Consider the following 20,635-nt stretch of genomic DNA (forward strand, 5'->3'; position numbering starts at 1 on the left):
TTTCATCCAATTCCATTCATCCCTGCTTTCTATCCACACCATTAATTATTTCAGGATAGAGGCAAAAATCCTATTTCTTACCTAAATTCTCTCAATAGAGTCCTTATATTTCTTCTATATTCCAAATGGATTGATAATGGCCAGTAAACCAAATAATATGGTTTCAGAAGTAATTTGACAAGTGTTAAACTATTTGGCTTTTCAAAAAATTCATATTCTAGCTATTTGGTTCACATCATAAATATCACGTAAACTATATATACCTACCTCTACAAGTCAAACTAAAAAAGTGAAATCCATTATTGATTTCAATTAGTCTAGTAACGCTTATCATCGATCATTTTGTCTTATATACTAGTAAACAGTATTAATTATTTTTACTAGAAATTGCTATTCCTCCTTATCTAATTATGTAATCTAAAAGTTTGCTCTAGTCCCAGCTAGCTATCAAGTAGCCCTTCTTACTAGATTGAAGAAAGGAGGACGGCATTGCAGCCGCATCTATCCGTTTATATACAGTACGTGTCCCTCCCCGGTACCGGAGGTGCAATTGAAGAAAATGGACGGCTCAGATCAATTTCATCCATATCAAATTCAATCCGGTGCCTGTTGAGGTCGTGGGGAGTCTGCTTTGAGATTCGTACCAAATAAAATAAACGGTCAAGATTCAGCACTTGCACCTGATCAGGTACCTGGGCTGATACGGATTCATAATACACACCCAAGCTATAATATTTTTTTAAATAAATTAATAAAAATACAATTTTGCAACTTAAAAAAATAATAATAAAAGCCACGTGGATAAACACACAAACGGAGTGAGTAATGAGTATCCTGGCCTCATTCTCTATATAAAGGAGCTCTTCATTACCTGTTCAATTCACACTCTCATCAAATTAAATTCTGAGCAGTAGATATCTCTCTCTATATCTCCGTCTCTGTTCTCTCTCTCCTTCGAAATCATGGTTTCTCCTGATGTAATTCGGACTGTGATTGGTGTGATAGGTGTGTGCATGCGTAAATATTGCATGATCATCATCTTCTTCATACCATACTATAGTTTTAGTTTTTCTCATCTTTCCGGAAAAAAAAAAGAATGAGTTTCGATTATTGATAATTTGTTGGCCCACTAAAACTTCAAAATTGCATGTAAATCTATTTCCTAATTTTTTTTGTTAAACAACCTTGTGTTATTTTTTTCACAAATTTTTGTTATTTTTGTTAAACACCCTTACCGAAGGGTAATGGAGAGAATTGCTCTAACATTTTTATTTTTCAAAATTTTTTGTTATTTTGCAGGAAATGCAATTTCACTAGTGCTGTTTTTATCGCCGGTGTAAGCAAATTTTCTCATATATTCCTTTATTTTTTCATCATATTTCCATCCCACTAGTTGTCACCAAATTAACACAAACCAACATTATTGATTGATTTATTATTTTGTTAAACAGGCCAACCTTCTGTAGAATATGGAAAAATAAATCAGTAGAGCAATTCTCTGTTGTTCCATACATTGCAACTCTACTCAACTGCATGATGTGGGTGCTGTATGGTCTCCCCATCGTGCACCCGCACAGCATTCTCGTCATCACCATCAACGGTGCCGGCATGCTGATCGAGATCTCCTACATCCTCCTCTTCCTCCTCTACTCCCAAGGCCGAACGAGGCTACAAGTGTTCCTCATGTTTGTCGCATCGATCATCTCTGTTGCCGTCATAGCGACACTCGTCATCATGCTCGCGCACACCCATGAGCGCCGGTCTATGATCGTGGGGATAATCTGTGTGGTGCTGTGTATCATTATGTATGCTTCGCCTCTGTCTGTCATGGTACGTACTTAGTAATAGTGTATAATACTATATATTAAAAGCACACAAACTTTATGTCCGTACTGTTTCTTATTTTCAGTCACAGTGAGTCATCAAATTTTGCTTTTAGGATTAATTAATCATATGTTGATTTGGTGATGCCTAAATCTTCAAGTAACAATAACATAGCACCTTTTTATTATTGAAGTTTTGCTGGCTATTTTGCGTTGATTCTAATTAATATATATTAATTAGAATCAACGCACAATGGGTACTATATATGCATGTCGTTGTCTTGAATAATATAATTATATTCGATATGGTAATCATTTTATCGTAAAATATAAGACCATATTAGAACAAAAGCCAGAATTATAATGTAAATCCTACTCATATATACTGCTTTTTTTCTTTTATAAATTCTCAGGAGGCTTTTGTTGGGGCCGGGGTTGTTTAATTAAGATACCCATAGATCGAAGGCTAATTAATTAATTCAATAATTTGTTAGAAAGTAACATGTGCGTGAGTAAGTTGGCAAGTTAGTTCAGGCACTTTTCATGTATTGCATCTCTACTTTGCAAAATTAGGAAACATCCTTTATGAAGTACCCAATAAATTAATTTCTTATGGACTTAAAAATATTTCAAATATTAATTTGTGCTACCACTTAAGCAATATGTTTGGTTTCCCCTTTGCAGAAAATGGTGATACAAACAAAAAGTGTGGAGTACATGCCTCTCTTTCTTTCTCTAGCAGCCTTCTTTAATGGCGTTTGTTGGACAACTTATGCACTCATCCGCTTTGACCCATACATCATTGTGAGTCGTCGCACTACATAGCATCTCTTTCTCTCTCTATATCTTTTTTTGGAAATAAATCTACTACAATTCTAAGGAATCGTAGAAACCTGCTTTTCCAAATCTAACCACTCATTTATTTAGAGATTCGTGCATTCTAAAATATTGATGGTTAGATTTGAAAAAGGAGAGTCCTACAATTTTTGTTGGAATCGTAGCAGATTTATTTCCTCTTTTTTTTGGGCTTCGTGGCATTTTTAGAGAAAGTGATAGTAGCTTGACATGTACCAACATTCGCCGTCACTAATTTTTGTCTTGGACTTTTTCCTAATTCACCGCCCTAAAATATGAACTGTTGCAATTTCACTTTCAAAATATAGTCGCTTGTGACCAAATTAAACAAAAGTAAAACCTTTTTGGTTTTGGATGAGTCAGATTCCCATCACGGCTGGCACGTGTCACTTGTTTATGTAAAATCAAGTCGTACTTATATAAACTTAATTACAATAAGTCAACAAATGCTCCATTAACAACTTGATTGGACTCTTCTTCAACAAAACAACATGATTGGATAGCACAGTAATTGGGAAATTATAAGGGGTACGCAAGCAATTGTTGGTATTCTTGGTGGATAGATATATACTACTACAACTGCCGTTTTAAATGCACATCCACCGTTTGTGTACTTTAAATGTTCTTTTGTTCTGTACTAATTTAACACATTTGTCTCAGTCAACAAAATCAGATGTTCATATCAGCTAGCTAGCTAGTCGGTGGTCACAACATGTTTCTGTTTCATTTTTAGTTCTTTCTCAATATGACTTCATTTTTTGAACAAATATGGGTCCCAATTTCCTTCCCTGTTTCCCTCTACTTGGCAAAAAATAACCAAGAAAATTTAAAACAGGCTCCATGTATATAAAATTAATTAATTAATTTTACAGATACCGAATGGTCTTGGAGTGGCGTTAGCATCAGCGCAGCTTTTGCTATACGCAATATACTACAAATCAACGCAGAGGCAGATGGCAGCGCGGAGAAACAAGGAAGAGATGGGTTTAGCGGAGGTTGTAGTGATAAAAGACAGCGCCAACAAGGTGGGTGCAATGGGGGTAAGCAACGGGCGCTGAGTAACAAATCAAACGGCGTTTACTGGGACAAAGTGGCGCTGAATATGAATAGTAGTTGATAGTGAGAAACTAATTAATGTATCTGTTTGTGTCGGATATTCCCCAAGGGACTCATCCACACACGCAGTATTTTTCTCCTTTCTTCTTCTTCTTTTTTTTTGGTTTTTTTTGTTGTTGTGGTAAATAGTTAATAAGACGAGAGGCTTGTTAACTAACTATGTCGTGTTGAGTTTTCTGTGGTGGTCGCGATTTTATACGCTGCACCGGTTAGCTGTCCCCAATGGACTCATGACATGTATTTTTTTTTTTTTTTTTTTTCGCGTGGTAGAGGCTGGTTATGTTACAGGTCTCATTCATATGAACTATCTATTATACATTAATTTGCGGTGTTGTTCTCGAATATTACAAATAATGCTATTTTTTTTAATTAGCGACTGTCAATTATAATTTTCACTAAATAAAATAAAACTACATCAATTCTCTGCAATAACATCGTCACATTCAAGTCTAAACAACACATCATCTAAATTATCTAACAATACAACCAAGCCCGGCCCTGGGGCTGTGCAGCCAGGGCGACTGCCCCGGGTCTCAAAATTCTAGAGGCCTCAAAAAAGAAAAATTAGTTTGTATATATATATATAAAATTGTATATATTAAAAATAAATAAACTATTTATAGCTCAAATTTTGTATATATAAATGGTTCAAATTGTTCTATAAATAAATATGATTTATTGGCATATCAATAAAAAATATGACCGGCTAATTGCTTCTAGGGGTGTTTATTGGGTTCGGTTTAGTCGGTTTTGAACCAAATCAAATTAGTTTGGACTAAACAGTTTGATTTATTCAATTTAATGGTTTGGTTCAGTTTGCTTTTTAAAACCGAATTATAATTTCGGTTCGGTTCGGTTTGAAAATTTTCAAAATCGAAAAAACCGAACCGGTCAAATTTTTATATATTATAAATTTGGTCCGAACTACCTCCAGTTTATTTCTTAATACCTCGTTTATTTTTTAATCAATTGCTTTAAATACTTTGGTTTATTTCTTAATACCCTGATTTATTTCTTAATATACTTCGGTTTATTATAAATCAATTGCTTTAAATAAAAATAATAATATCTTTCGATTTGAACCGAAGAAACTGAAGAAACCAAAATAAAACTTTAGTTCGGTTCAGTTCAGTTCGGTTGTATTTTTAAAACCAAATTATAACTTTGGTTTGCCTAGTTCGGTTCAATTGAAACCGAACCGAACCGATGAACACCCCTAATTGCTTCCATAAGTACTTCAGCACCATATGTTTATAAGTAGTTTTTGCGTTTTAAAAGTCCAAATAGTCGATCCAAACCATTCAACCTAATATCCATATTAAAATGTGCTTGGAGACCTAATTTTATATTTTTTTTGAATTTTTTATTCTTTTTTAAGGTAAGTAGAATTTTTTTTATGGTTCAGAATCTTCTAAATTAATGGATTTTCTACCTATCTTAAAAAAAGTAAAAAAGATCCAAAAAAATGTAAAATTTGGTCTCCAAGCACGTTTTAATATGGATATCATATTGAACGGTTCGGATCGACTATTTGAATTTTAAAAATATAAAAATGACTTAAAGCATATAGTGTTGAAGTATTTATCGAAGTGTATTGGCTGGTCTCATAAAAATTTTATATATATAAAGGGTCCCAAATTTTCTTCCGCCCCAGGCCCCAAAATCTTCAGGACCGGCCCTGAATACAACACAATACGACATCTAACATCACAACATTTAGCAAACCGACTTCAAATGGTCGCCAATCTATTCTCTTACCTTCTTGCTCTCCGTTACACCAATTGCCAACAACATGAAGAATGAGACATCTATAACAATTCTTTTTTTCTTTTTCTTTTTTTGGAGAGTGGTGGGTGGGGGAGGCCACAGTCGCCAGCGAATTCACATCCTCTCCAATACCTTCTAAGGGAATATTTTACAATTACTAGATCTGAATTGTTCCTTTTAACTTGGCACGAATCTCAAAGTCCAAACCGGTTGAGATTTAATCTCAAACCATAAAGTGAGGATGATCCTCTGCAATACCAGAGAGGATATGGATTCGTCGTCGGCCTCCCCCAACCTTGCTTAGGATTTCGAGATAATTAGTTTAGAGGCAGGGAAAATAACAGAGTTAGGATTTGAGGTGGATCTAGGTTAAAGGCGATGGTCTATGAATGAGAGACGGAAAAAGGTGGCACGAAGGCGGCGGCAAAGTGACAGCGACGAAAGGTTGATCAATGTAGCAGTAATGAATCAGATCTGAAAAAAAAGAGTAAGGACAATAAAAATTCTAGATTTATTTTTCCTTATTCTTTTTCGCACCAAGTCGTACACACTCACTGAAGAGAAGAGAGAAGAGAGAAAATAGACAGGTCAGACAAGAGTGTGCTGGCGGAAGTGATCGCTCAGAGGTGAGAAGGTGAGAAAAGAGTAGACAGTTTGGGTTTCAACCCTCAGATGGCCTTCCATAACACCAACATATATAGTTCAAATAATGCTAGTTTCGAATTAGTATGCAACTAGAGTTGAATTGTGATGAGTCCATTGGAGAGTTTAATTTACAAGGCCCGCAATTTGGTTTTAAGTAACGAGTTTGTACTATTGATGTTGGTTTACTTGACAAAACAAGCGTTTCTATTTCAAACGAGTTTGTTTTGCATAAAGATTAAGTGGTTTAAAATTGAACGCAAACGCTTGATATTGCACAGAATGGATTCGCAAGAACGAAAAATTTATAACGTAAGTACGCTTTTTAAATAAAGCCATAATTTCTGGATTTGTGACTTGTAAAACATTGTTGGTTGATAATACGTGATTTAATCTATTTTTTGTTGATTTCTTGAGGCCTAAAGCTATGATTTTTTGCTTTGTTATAATACTAATTCGACATCGAAATTAATATAGGTTCATTTTATTATAAAATTTATTGTTTTATGCCATCACAGTAATTGAGAAAAGCTAGAATATTGGGATACTTGGAGCACATATTTTAAAATGAAAGAAAATTTATAATTATTTTGGAAAATACATAATATCATGATTTTTAAATACATGTGTAATTTATTTATAAGAATAATTTTACAATTATTTTAAAAGGTGGTAAGCATCCGACATCAAATGAATTTCATGCATGAATGACCCTCCACCAGGAGCGGAGTCAGGATTTCAAGTTATGGAAGTCAAACACATATTAGGAGTCAATTATATTTTTTTTAATGCTAAATGGGGTCAATATTACAATAACTATAGCATTTTATTCTAAACTATATGAAAATTATATAGAAATACATTTTTTTTTAAATTAATGGGGTCAATTGATCCCCATTCATCACACATAATTCCGCCCCTACCCTCCACATAATAAATTGACGACAATAGGATCTTATAAATTTAAATTCAAAGACATACGACACTGCATCAAGTATTAAAAATTGTTTGGATATTCTTTAATTTTATTTGTGTTTATTACAAGATAATAAATTGTAACTTTTAAAAAATAATTATATTTCGTGGTTTGTGATTTTTGATTGGAGGTATCAGGTATGCATGGGAGGTGTAGAAATGATTGATATCTTTAATTATTGTACCTTAAGATCTGAATTCTTTTTCATGGCTCTTTGAAAATAAAATATAAACATCTTTAAAATTAAAGAATGTGTGGATTTAATTATTTAACCGAATTTCATGCAAAAAATATATATATTTAATCTACTTAATTACATTTCAGTTTGGAATAAAAATGTTTTACTAATAATGTGGTCATAAAAGAGAGACCAAAATTAGAGAAGTGGAACTAGCTAGATGTTTGCTAGATCAATAATATAATATAGGTCTTTAATTTTTATAAATGTGCCATATCTTCTTATCTTTGTGTGAGAGTTTTGGATTCGAAATTCAAATTTCAAACTAAAATTAATTGAAGAACTTAATTCTAATCTCATGCTTAAGAAAATGCCATACTTCTCATGGCCTCATGTGCCTATCAATTTTTTTTAACATTTTGTACCTTTTCAAAAAAAGCTTCAGAATTACTTATTTTCCAATCAAAACTCCAAAAGTTTTCATAATTATTTTCTTCACTAAATTAGAATACTCCCAACTCCAATTTACTTGATTCATCGTAATTAATCTTCTCTTGAAATCAAAATTATCATTTTATCTTCACTCATAACCCAGTGTAAATAAAATTTATTATACTCTCTTCCTTTAATTCTAGCTAGCATCCCTACGATTCTTTTTTTTAAATATTAAAAAAAGAGAAATAATTTTAAGTTTTTTAGTAGCTAGAGAGGTGAAAGTAATGGGTATTTTTTTTTCCCTTACTAGAAGATTCACGATGAATAAAGTAATTTAAAGTTAGCAATATTCTAATTAAATAAAGGAAATAAAAAATATATATAAAAAGATTTTAGTTTTAATAAAAAAAATAATCAAATTCTTAATTTTTAATGAAGAAAAATACAATTCCACGAAGTTTTGGCTGCTCTATTTGATTTGTACCGAAAGATTGTCTAAGCAATTATCAGTTTGAAAAAAATTATAAAATAAAAATGACGATGGTAAGAATTTTGGGTCATTCAAGTTTCGAGTCTGGACCGTTAGCTGAGATATATTTAGAAAGCACTTGGAGCATATACTAAGTAAATGTTCCAATCAAAGACTGTTGTTGGGCCCTGTTTAACATCTAAACTAAGGTGTCTTGTTATCTCGTGTGGACCGTATGCACCAATGCAAAGGCGGAGATGATAATTTCCTTTTTTATAATGGGCTTGGGCTTGGGCTTGGCCTCGGCCCGGCTCAATATTTTCTCCGTGTTGAGCATGTTTTGCAGTGTTGTTCGGTCAATTATAATTATTTTAAGCAGTTCTTATATATTTAGGATCTAATCGGAATGAAATTTAACAATATTAGAATTCAATTCAATAGAAAAGAATGGAAAAGACTTCATTCGAAATTGAACTTTGTTGAAATGAATTGAATTTCTTGCTCCAATTTGTTCCCATCATAACCTAATATTTGAGGAGCAATATTTTGGGACTTATGATTGTTGAAATTAACTATGAATATTATTAGAACTTTCAGGACCTAATTTATAAAATTATTAAAAGTATTATTAAAATGTTTTTTTATTAATATTCCACAGTTATATTACTGCAATTGTTATTAATATTCTGATTCGAACTGATTTCTTGGCAATCTCCTTGCCTTTCAACATATTTGTGTTCTCTAGTCTTGTTACAATCATGGGATGAATCTGATTTCTTATTGACAAGGATATCAAAATATTCTATCAGAATTAAGTGCTTGTCACCACTACATATATAATTAACTAATGCAATTTGATTTATATTTTCTATTTCTATAATGTCAAACAACAATGCCATTGTTTTATGAGCCAATGTGGATAATTTCTAGACGTTGATTTTTCAACTTATTGATTCATATAAAAGCAAAATCAAAATGTGATAATTTTTTATGGACACATAGAGAAAATAACATAGATTACATCTAACAGTTTTATTTTGACGTTTAAGTTTTAAACTTTGAGTTATTTAAGTTTTTAAAAATGGAGGCATTTGAACCCTCCTCTTGTTTTATACCTTGGGCGGTTGTAGTGGTATGAACTTCCTAATCTCATAAACCTTTATGTGGGGAAAAGGAAACATATATATGTTCTTTTCAATACTTAGCGTAAACAAATCGCACAGGCCATTCAACTAATATTGCTTAAACTGGCACTTGGTCTCAAAAAATGTTTTTCCTTATCAAACAAGTGCTTATTGCCCCTAGAGGAGCTTTAATTATGAATTCCATACGTCTATATACAACTTTGGCAAGGTGTTTGATATAACTTGCTCAGAAAAGATGATGCCAATTAAGGGTTAAGAGACAGTACTACATATTGTATAGCAGGGGTCAAATCATTACAGTTGCATGAATAAATATGAGTCTGCATATGCAAATTAAATCAACTCTACCAGAATATATAAACAGTTATTAAAAATTCTTTTTTCTTGTTTTAGAGGAAGCGTCTCTAACAAGGACCCATTTTATAAAGAGGGTTGATGTTATTATTTAGAAGAAAATCTTTTTTTTTTTTGAAAAATTGGTAGCAGCTACCAATATTGAATTGAATAAATGTGTTTACAACATCTCTAATCTAATAAAATTATAAATATTACAAATCAGCCAATTCCTGTAGGCATAACCCCTCTTAGCATTGTGTCATTAGCCATTGAATATGGCCTCTGACCCATACCCACAGTAATCCACAATCGAGCCTCTTCTCCTGCCATGTTAGAAAGTACCCCTGGTGGCCTTCTCTTCCCTCGAAATATCAAAATATCACTTCATTGCGCTGCTTCCACAGCAACCATATAACTGCCATACATCGTGTCGCCCATTGTCTCTGTGGTATCCCTAGTGCTGCACTATACCGAGTTCTAGACAACTCCCAGGTCTCCAAAACCGTATCAGCAGTTTGCATCAGATTCGCCATATGGTGCCACACTGCTTGTGCATAAGAGCATTGAAAGAACAAATGATGCACAGTTTCCATAGAACAATTGTCACACATAGCACATCTAGCGTCACAATTCATACCTCTTGTAAGCATCACATCATGTGTTAGTACTTTATTATTAAGCACTAGGTATGTAAGGATTTTGACTTTAGCCGGTGCAAGGCTTCTCCACACCTCAAAACAGCCCCATTTCTCTTTTCCAGCTGTGATCATGATATTATATACTGAGGCAGCAGTGTAATTCCCATGGCTTGACCAACGCCATGCTAGGGTATCCTCCTCATCTGTTAAGACCGGTACCGTACCAGTAGAGTGAGTGAGTAGTTCGGGTTTGGTTTCTACGTTCTACCTATTTAAAAAAAATAGTAAATTATTTTCTAAAAAATGTAAAATTTGATCTATAACTACATTTTTCATATGAAAATCATGTTAAATAGTTCAAATAGATTCTTTTTGTACTTTGCCAACAATGAGTTTCAAAACAAACCTTTCCTTCTATAGATTAATTGAATAACATTCCTTTTTTTTTTGTGCCTTAGAAAGTGGCATCGGTACAGAGGGAATAATAATTTTGCCTTTGCAAATTGCAATCAAGAAAATGGTGTCTCATTCTTTTTTTTTTTTTGAAAGCTTAGCAGTTGCTGCTAAGAATGCATTGAAAAGGAAAAATGATAGATACATCGCCTCATTTTAGGCCATCTTTCTTTAGGCACAACCAATCCTGCACCCCACTTCCTAACTCAAGGCAACTGCCCATTAATTACCTGTCTCCCTTATTCCAATTCAGAACATTACAAAATTATTAGAATTTATTATGCCACTACAAAATTCCCCAGATTTTTGCATGGGTATTCCACTTCTCATGCACGTCCCCCACCACATCTTTTTTCTTTTCTTTTTTTCTTTTTTTAACAGTAGCGCATCCACAGCATCATCTCCATGCAGATTAAATCTGCCAATTGTTGAGGTCTCATTTCTTTGCCTGCAAAAACTACCGCATTTCTTTGTCGCCAGATCCACCAGCATACACATATTATTCTTACCGGCCCAGTAATCCTCCAGTCCGTAGGCTTGGCTATTGTCTGAAGAATTGATTTGCTCCATGTTTCTTCCAATGACCGACCTTCCTCTATCAGCTTGTAGCCTAGTTTCATGCTCACCTGACTCCACACTTGTTTTGCAAAAGGGCATAAAATAAGCAAGTGGAGAGCTGTCTCAAGATTGCAATTCTGACACATAGCACACTCTGTTCTCCCTCCTATGTTCCTTCGTTGCAAAACGTCTCTGGTCAGTATCTTACCTTTGAGTAGTAGGTAAGCGAATATTAGCAGTGAACAATTCACAAAAGCAGCATTCCAAACTATATACCATTTCAGTGGAGGATGCATATTCTAATCTACCTTGAAAGAAAAAAATGCTCCCACTTTAATTATATTCTATATACCATTTCAGTGGTGTCTCATTCTTAATGGACAACCATCAACTATAAATTTTGTGTGGCAAATGTTAGCTGTGAACAATTCACAAAAGCAGCATTCCAAACTATATACCATTTCAATGGAGGATGCATATTCTAATCTACCTTGAAAGAAAAAAATGCTCCCACTTTAATTATGTTCTGTTGTTTAGTGATAGTAGTTGTACCTTTATTTACATTTTTATTACTTGTTTGTAAATTTTCTGGCATAGATGCATGCAGAAATTGTTCTGTTTACTACTTTTCTGTTCTGATTTTCATTTAATATTATATATTGGCATCTGTGTTAATTGACAGAGAATTTTACAAAAGAAAAACTTGAAAGATATATAATTCAGTATTTAATTAGATTGTGGTGAAAGCATGTATTCCAATTAGATGTGTTGATTATTTTTTGTTAATAATTAAAATCACCAGATTCACCACATGACTATTGTAGCATGACCTGAAAACCAACCTATGTTAGAAGAAAAGGAATTACTGCAACATAATTAAAATTATTAGAAGTTCAAAACAAATAGTTGAATGATTTGATTTCTGTTAGCAATTTGGTTTCTTTCTGCTATTAAATTTAAAAATGCTGCAGTAAGAGGAGAATGCCAGAATAAATTATTGTGAAACCTGGCAAGACCAGCAATCTACCAATTGAAATGGTGATCAGATGTATAGTATTCATTTTGCTTCAAAAGTGTCAAAGACCCACCAATTCTGGATTTATGTTGAAACAGTGATCATTTAAAAGCTCTCATTTACTAACTAATTAATTAGGACAAATCAACACATAAGAAAAAGTCACCAAAACATGATGAAAATCAATATATGTTGAACATCCTTTGAGGATGAAAAAAGCAAGCCAGCATAAACCAGTCCTTTTGACAGAACTAACAGATAAATCACGCTTGCTATAAAATTTGATTCAAAGCATACTCTCAAATAATACGCGCGGCCACATAAAAATCTGATTAAACTGTCATGCCAACCTTGTTATCACCGTCTCTCATCACTGCAACCTCGGCCATTGCCATCTCTTCTTTCCTTCGCCGTGCCGCTATCTGACTCTGTGTAGATTTGTAGTACATGCCATATAGTAACAGCTGCACTATTGCAAGCAGCACTCCGACAACACTAGGTATCTATCCAAAGTAATTTCAAACCATCACACATGAGAAATAATATTAATAATGATGATGATGGTGATGATGATGCAACATCAAGCCTATTTGAACATTTTTATATATGTATTTCAATTTTCCATTTATGGTAAATATACTGCCTTGTTATCATTGTGGCATGGCAGTGAGGCAGTACATAACTAGTATCTATGTTTTGCTAGCTTCTCCTTTATATAAGACCAAAAATTTGAAATTTTTTGCCAGATAAAAGGGCAAGGAACGGGGACTAAAATTGGGAGCCCAAATCAATGACCAACACTACCATTGATGTAGATTAAGGAATTCAGAGTCCGTCCGTCTCGACATGAAAGTACAACAGTGTCTGGGATTAAGCGAAAAGGATGACAAAGTAAATAAACAATGAAAAATGCTGCCAATTTTAAAATTGTGATCACTTCTCTCTCTCTCTCTCTATATATATATATATATCTATTCCTTGCTTTAAGAGAGTGCGAGAATGAGACCGCAAGTGAGCAACTGTACAAACAAAATTAACAGTACTGTAGCTTTATAGTTCTAAAGAAAAGAAAGAGAACTCACACATATGTAGGGATCAAAGGGAATTAATGCGTAACCTCCCCAACAAGCACCATTAAAGAAGGTCGCCACAGATAGACTGAGGGGCATATACTCCACGCTTTTTGTTTGGATCACCATTTTCTGGAAAACCAAATATTTTTAAACAATAGAGTAAAACTAAAACATATAGCAGTAGAATCCTACAATATAATAGCCTTCTTTTCTTCCTAAATAAATTAGATATGCAGCTTCTCTTAATGAATCATCCGCAAGTAACCATTGCTTTTACTAATGCACACATGTAGTTAACAAAAAATCCATTTATATGTTGCTTGAGCAACCCTAGCTAGGAAAGGTCATTTAACTAGTTCTTTAAAAGGAGTGTCATTACCGATAATGATATGCATGATACTTCAATAAAATTAGACATTAAATAAAATGACATACAAGTCTTATAGACGAAATAGTGTTAGAAGATTTGATATCAAGTGCCTGATGATGTGAGGAGGTGTGGCTGATACATAATTTGAAGTACAAACCAACTGTTAACAAGTTATAAAATTTGGAGAAAACATACCATCACAGAGAGTGGTGCTGCATACATTGAGATACTCGAAGCTCCACCGAGTATCCCCACGATCATTGACCGGCGCTCATGGGTGTGCACAAGCATGATTACAAGCAATGCAAATATACCAACAATTATTATTGAGGCAATAAGCATGATCAAAACTAGTAACCTCTTTCTCCCTTGGGAGTAGAAGAGGAAGACGAGGACATAGAAGAGCTCAACAACTAGGCCTGAACCGGAGGTGGTTATGACGAGAGTGCTGTGTGGGTGAACAACGGGGACCCCATACAGCACCCAAATCATGCAATTGATTACAGTGACAACATATGGAATTGGAGAGAATTGCTCCACTGATCCTTTCTTCCAAACCCTATAGAAGGTTGGCCTATGCCGGGAAAAAAGAAAAATAAATCGGTAGGAAAGAAAATATTAGTTGGCCTTGATGGGGACAAAGTATTAATTTGTAGGAGTGAAATAAATTGAGATGAGGAGAACTATACTTACATTGGTGATAACACCAGAAATGCTGAAGCTATATTTCCTGAAAAGTTATTATAATTAAATAAAATGACATTGGTAATGAATGTACCAATAAATTACTGAGTCTTGTGACTTATTTATATGTTTACAAGATGAAAAAGATAAATTAAGAAAAGTGCATAAAATTTAAAGCTAATAACATCACAAGAAGCATACTCTTTTTTGTACTGGCACCAATTTAAAGATTATGCAATTTCTATGTATACACAGACCTAAAGCACCGAGGGCAGTCCGAAGGGTATTAGGAGAAACCATGGCTAAGTAACTGTGTGTGATATAGAGAGACCCCAATTTTGGTGAGAGTATGGCATGAGGAACTGAGAGTGGCCTTAAATAATGGGACAAGGATGCCTTTGCTTGTATGCATCTCTTTTGACCGTGCAGTTTTAGCTTTTACAGATATTAGCAAAAAATGCTCCATCATTCTGCTCCAGAAAATTACTAATTAGGATGTTAAGTTATTTGTTAGTAGTAATAAATCCAAGGCTAGGCCAAGGTAGAAAGATGACAGGAAGGAAGGAATACAGACTAGCGACTAGCCCAAAGCAATTTTTTTTATCAAACGTGTTCACAAAATCAAATTCAATCCATGGAAAATAGTATTTGTCTGCATTTATATAACAAAATCGTCTAGTAAGCTCTGTGTAATGAAATTAGATTAAGAAAATCACAAAATTTTATTTGACAAGTAAATCTATCCATACACCGACCGAAAGCTTAAGAAACCCAAAAATAAACCCTTATGTTTGGATGCATCGAGAATAGCGAGAATAGCGAGAACAGCGAGAACAGCGCTATTCTCATCCATCCAAACGTACTCAGGAACAGCGAGAATAGCGTTGTTCTCGCTATTCCTACAGAAACATGGAATAGCAAATGAACTCTCTCAAAACCTCAATCCCTACAGTAGCTATTCTAAATGTTCAATCCAAACAACTTCTCGGAATAGCTTTGAGTTAGCGCTATTCTTAAACAGTAGCTGTTCTCGTTATTTTTAATTTACTATTCTCAACAGTAGCTATTCTCGCTATTCTCTAGTGCATCCAAACGCAGAAGTTCTGTCTTAAAAACGAACCTATAGGGAGAAAAAACCAAATAAATTTCCTTCAAATAACTTGCATCATGTATACTGTTGCAGAGGTTGCTTTTAATTTGCATAATTCCATTTAAGAACACTATGATTGACAACTTTTTGTCATTGTCTGATATGATCAGTATATGAAAAGACTACCATTAGATATAAATAAATTAAGGACTAATATGAACTTCTTTGAACGCAGAACAATTTTGTTGGTGCATTATGAATGGAGAATCATTTACCTTTGCAAAACAGGCCAATTTTCACCATGCACCTATGCCGACAAATTTACATGCCAGTACTCAATGGTTAATCAACCTAATATGAGTCTATCACTAAAAACAACATATATTTATAAGTGGGAGAATATGTTGTAATCATAATAGATTAGAATATGCATCCTCTACAAAATTCGTTATGCTTTAATTTATGGAATGCTTTATTGTTGATTGGTTCGGCACTGATATTTGTCATTACTTGAGTAATCTATATGGAGAAGCATTTACCTTTGCAAATAAAGGAAATAATTGCTTATAGATTCTGCACCAATGTCACCAGAGTCTCTTGTGGAGGGTCCAAGAATTAAATTTTAGTGGTGCATTATGTGCTTTGGTTAGCAGGGGTAGGTTAGAGGAGGGTTGACATGGATTCAACGGGGTTAATAATAATTAATATTTTTATCTTCCAAATTAACATATTGTGTTTAAAATCTACTAAATTGGAAACCAGAGGAATCAGAGTAACAGAATCATTCTGACATTCCCAAATTACTCGTTCAATCCACGTCTCATTTAATGGAGGGTAATTCGTCACAAAAATATTATTCTCCGATCCGATCCAAATCTTGTGTTTACCATGATCAACAGTTTTGTCCAGTTTATATTGCTTTTGCACTTCTAGACTAAAATATAAATTTATGCCTGAAATTGTCAATAAGCAAGGACAAATATACACATTAAAATGTTACAGTACTTTATAATAATCATCTCATACTTTTGTAAGTAATCTAATTTCATTACACAGAGCTTACTAGACGATTTTGTTATATAAATGCAGACAAATACTATTTTCCATGGATTGAATTTGATTTTGTGAACACGTTTGATAAAAAAAATTGCTTTGGGCTAGTCGCTAGTCTGTATTCCTTCCTTCCTGTCATCTTTCTACCTTGGCCTAGCCTTGGATTTATTACTACTAACAAATAACTTAACATCCTAATTAGTAATTTTCTGGAGCAGAATGATGGAGCATTTTTTGCTAATATCTGTAAAAGCTAAAACTGCACGGTCAAAAGAGATGCATACAAGCAAAGGCATCCTTGTCCCATTATTTAAGGCCACTCTCAGTTCCTCATGCCATACTCTCACCAAAATTGGGGTCTCTCTATATCACACACAGTTACTTAGCCATGGTTTCTCCTAATACCCTTCGGACTGCCCTCGGTGCTTTAGGTCTGTGTATACATAGAAATTGCATAATCTTTAAATTGGTGCCAGTACAAAAAAGAGTATGCTTCTTGTGATGTTATTAGCTTTAAATTTTATGCACTTTTCTTAATTTATCTTTTTCATCTTGTAAACATATAAATAAGTCACAAGACTCAGTAATTTATTGGTACATTCATTACCAATGTCATTTTATTTAATTATAATAACTTTTCAGGAAATATAGCTTCAGCATTTCTGGTGTTATCACCAATGTAAGTATAGTTCTCCTCATCTCAATTTATTTCACTCCTACAAATTAATACTTTGTCCCCATCATGGACAACTAATATTTTCTTTCCTACCGATTTATTTTTCTTTTTTCCCGGCATAGGCCAACCTTCTATAGGGTTTGGAAGAAAGGATCAGTGGAGCAATTCTCTCCAATTCCATATGTTGTCACTGTAATCAATTGCATGATTTGGGTGCTGTATGGGGTCCCCGTTGTTCACCCACACAGCACTCTCGTCATAACCACCTCCAGTTCAGGCCTAGTTGTTGAGCTCTTCTATGTCCTCGTCTTCCTCTTCTACTCCCAAGGGAGAAAGAGGTTACTAGTTTTGATCATGCTTATTGCCTCAATAATAATTGTTGGTATATTTGCATTGCTTGTAATCATGCTTGTGCACACCCATGAGCGCCGGTCAATGATCGTGGGGATACTCGGTGGAGCTTCAAGTATCTCAATGTATGCAGCACCACTCTCTGTCATGGTATGTTTTCTCCAAATTTTATAACTTGTTAACAGTTGGTTTGTACTTCAAATTATGTATCAGCCACACCTCCTCACATCATCAGGCACTTGATATCAAATCTTCTAACACTATTTCGTCTATAAGACTTGTATGTCATTTTATTTAATGTCTAATTTTATTGAAGTATCATGCATATCATTATCGGTAATGACACTCCTTTTAAAGAACTAGTTAAATGACCTTTCCTAGCTAGGGTTGCTCAAGCAACATATAAATGGATTTTTTGTTAACTACATGTGTGCATTAGTAAAAGCAATGGTTACTTGCGGATGATTCATTAAGAGAAGCTGCGTATCTAATTTATTTAGGAAGAAAAGAAGGCTATTATATTGTAGGATTCTACTGCTATATGTTTTAGTTTTACTCTATTGTTTAAAAATATTTGGTTTTCCAGAAAATGGTGATCCAAACAAAAAGCGTGGAGTATATGCCCCTCAGTCTATCTGTGGCGACCTTCTTTAATGGTGCTTGTTGGGGAGGTTACGCATTAATTCCCTTTGATCCCTACATATGTGTGAGTTCTCTTTCTTTTCTTTAGAACTATAAAGCTACAGTACTGTTAATTTTGTTTGTACAGTTGCTCACTTGCGGTCTCATTCTCACACTCTCTTAAAGCAAGGAATAGATATATATATATATATATATATATAGAGAGAGAGAGAGAGAGAGGTGATCACAATTTTAAAATTGGCAGCATTTTTCATTGTTTATTTACTTTGTCATCCTTTTCGCTTAATCCCAGACACTGTTGTACTTTCATGTCGAGACGGACGGACTCTGAATTCCTTAATCTACATCAATGGTAGTGTTGGTCATTGATTTGGGCTCCCAATTTTAGTCCCCGTTCCTTGCCCTTTTATCTGGCAAAAAATTTCAAATTTTTGGTCTTATATAAAGGAGAAGCTAGCAAAACATAGATACTAGTTATGTACTGCCTCACTGCCGTGCCACAATGATAACAAGGCAGTATATTTACCATAAATGGAAAATTGAAATACATATATAAAAATGTTCAAATAGGCTTGATGTTGCATCATCATCACCATTATCATCATTATTAATATTATTTCTCATGTGTGATGGTTTGAAATTACTTTGGATAGATACCTAGTGTTGTCGGAGTGCTGCTTGCAATAGTGCAGCTGTTACTATATGGCATGTACTACAAATCTACACAGAGTCAGATAGATAGCGGCACGGCGAAGGAAAGAAGAGATGGCAATGGCCGAGGTTGCAGTGATGAGAGACGGTGATTACAAGGTTGGCATGACAGTTTAATCAGATTTTTATGTGGCCGCGCGTATTATTTGAGAGTATGCTTTGAATCAAATTTTATAGCAAGCGTGATTTATCTGTTAGTTCTGTCAAAAGGACTGGTTTATGCTGGCTTGCTTTTTTCATCCCCAAAGGATGTTCAACATATATTGATTTTCATCATGTTTTGGTGACTTTTTCTTATGTGCTGATTTGTGCTAATTAATTAGTTAGTAAATGAGAGCTTTTAAATGATCACTGTTTCAACATAAATCCAGAATTGATGGGTCTTTGACACTTTTGAAGCAAAATGAATACTATACATCTGATCACCATTTCAATTGGTAGATTGCTGGTCTTGCCAGGTTTCACAATAATTTATTCTGGCATTCTCCTCTATTACTGCAGCATTTTTAAATTTAATAGGAGAAAGAAACCAAATTGCTAACAGAAATCAAATCAGTCAACTATTTGTTTTGAACTTCTAATAATTTTAATTATGTTGCAGTAATTCCTTTTCTTCTAACATAGGTTGGTTTTCAGGTCATGCTACAATAGTCATGCGGTGAATTTGGTGATTTTAATTATTAACAAAAAATAATCAACACATCTAATTGGAATACATGCTTTCACCACAATCTAATTAAATACTGAATTATATATCTTTCAAGTTTTTCTTTTGTAAAATTCTCTGTCAATTAACACAGATGCCAATATATAATATTAAATGAAAATCAGAACAGAAAAGTAGTAAACAGAACAATTTCTGCATGCATCTATGCCAGAAAATTTACAAACAAGTAATAAAAATGTAAATAAAGGTACAACTACTATCACTAAACAACAGAACATAATTAAAGTGGGAGCATTTTTTTCTTTCAAGGTAGATTAGAATATGCATCCTCCACTGAAATGGTATATAGTTTGGAATGCTGCTTTTGTGAATTGTTCACAGCTAACATTTGCCACACAAAATTTATAGTTGATGGTTGTCCATTAAGAATGAGACACCATTTTCTTGATTGCAATTTGCAAAGGCAAAATTATTATTCGCTCTGTACCGATGCCACTTTCTAAGGCACACCAAAAAAAAAAAAAAAAAAAAAAAGGAATGTTATTCAATTAATCTATAGAAGGAAAGGTTTGTTTTGAAACTCATTGTTGGCAAAGTACAAAAAGAATCTATTTGAACTATTTAACATGATTTTCATATGAAAAATGTAGTTATAGATCAAATTTGACATTTTTTAGAAAAGAATTTACTATTTTTTTTAAATAGGTAGAACGTAGAAGTAGGGTTGGTATGTAATACGGATCAAAGTCAGGTAATTACAAGTGGGCACCTATAAATCCTTGAAGGTAGTCAGGTAATTTAATATGTAAAAGGTATCAAGATGGGAAATTGAAGGAACAAAATCAAAGTCAGGTGCCCACTCGTAATTAATGGCATTGCTGCCTCCACATGACGATCATATTTGTTTCCCTA

The 20,635-nt window shown here is 33.9% G+C and overlaps 3 protein-coding genes across 10 annotated transcripts; 2 read left to right on the plus strand and 1 right to left on the minus strand.

The window, feature by feature from the left end:
- Window positions 1-881: 881 nt before the first annotated feature.
- LOC144571797 (bidirectional sugar transporter SWEET4-like) lies at window positions 882-4,116 on the plus strand. Of its 2 annotated transcripts, XR_013517579.1 has the most exons (6): window positions 882-1,005; window positions 1,300-1,336; window positions 1,452-1,830; window positions 2,508-2,627; window positions 3,551-3,906; window positions 3,937-4,116. XR_013517579.1 is itself a non-coding variant. In XM_078321178.1 (5 exons), exons 1-5 carry the CDS (start codon window positions 963-965, stop codon window positions 3,734-3,736), a joined length of 765 nt encoding a protein of 254 aa, XP_078177304.1. In that variant the 5' UTR covers window positions 882-962; the 3' UTR covers window positions 3,737-4,116. The 2 variants fall into 2 exon arrangements, 1 of the variants encoding a protein (XP_078177304.1); XM_078321178.1 differs by having other exon boundaries at window positions 3,551-4,116.
- Window positions 4,117-10,867: 6,751 nt separating this feature from the next.
- LOC144572036 (bidirectional sugar transporter SWEET4-like) lies at window positions 10,868-16,086 on the minus strand. 7 transcript variants are annotated; one of them, XM_078321422.1, is made up of 7 exons: window positions 15,899-15,999; window positions 14,791-15,003; window positions 14,543-14,579; window positions 14,045-14,423; window positions 13,489-13,608; window positions 12,757-12,909; window positions 10,871-11,594 (listed from the first exon to the last, which is right to left on the minus strand). In XM_078321422.1, exons 2-7 carry the CDS (start codon window positions 14,831-14,833, stop codon window positions 11,208-11,210), a joined length of 1,119 nt encoding a protein of 372 aa, XP_078177548.1. In that variant the 5' UTR covers window positions 14,834-15,003; window positions 15,899-15,999; the 3' UTR covers window positions 10,871-11,207. The 7 variants fall into 7 exon arrangements, with proteins under 7 accessions (XP_078177551.1, XP_078177552.1, XP_078177548.1 ...); XM_078321423.1 differs by having other exon boundaries at window positions 14,791-15,653; window positions 15,899-15,971; XM_078321427.1 differs by having other exon boundaries at window positions 11,325-11,557; window positions 15,899-15,994.
- Window positions 16,087-16,849: 763 nt separating this feature from the next.
- LOC144571798 (bidirectional sugar transporter SWEET4-like) lies at window positions 16,850-19,359 on the plus strand. The gene is made up of 5 exons (XM_078321179.1): window positions 16,850-17,107; window positions 17,319-17,355; window positions 17,475-17,853; window positions 18,290-18,409; window positions 18,999-19,359. Exons 1-5 carry the CDS (start codon window positions 17,065-17,067, stop codon window positions 19,146-19,148), a joined length of 729 nt encoding a protein of 242 aa, XP_078177305.1. The 5' UTR covers window positions 16,850-17,064; the 3' UTR covers window positions 19,149-19,359.
- The last annotated feature ends 1,276 nt before the right edge of the window (window positions 19,360-20,635 follow it).

Source organism: Carex rostrata, chromosome 19, assembly GCF_964058835.1.
Source record: "Carex rostrata chromosome 19, lpCarRost1.2, whole genome shotgun sequence".
Lineage (NCBI taxonomy): Eukaryota > Viridiplantae > Streptophyta > Magnoliopsida > Poales > Cyperaceae > Carex > Carex rostrata.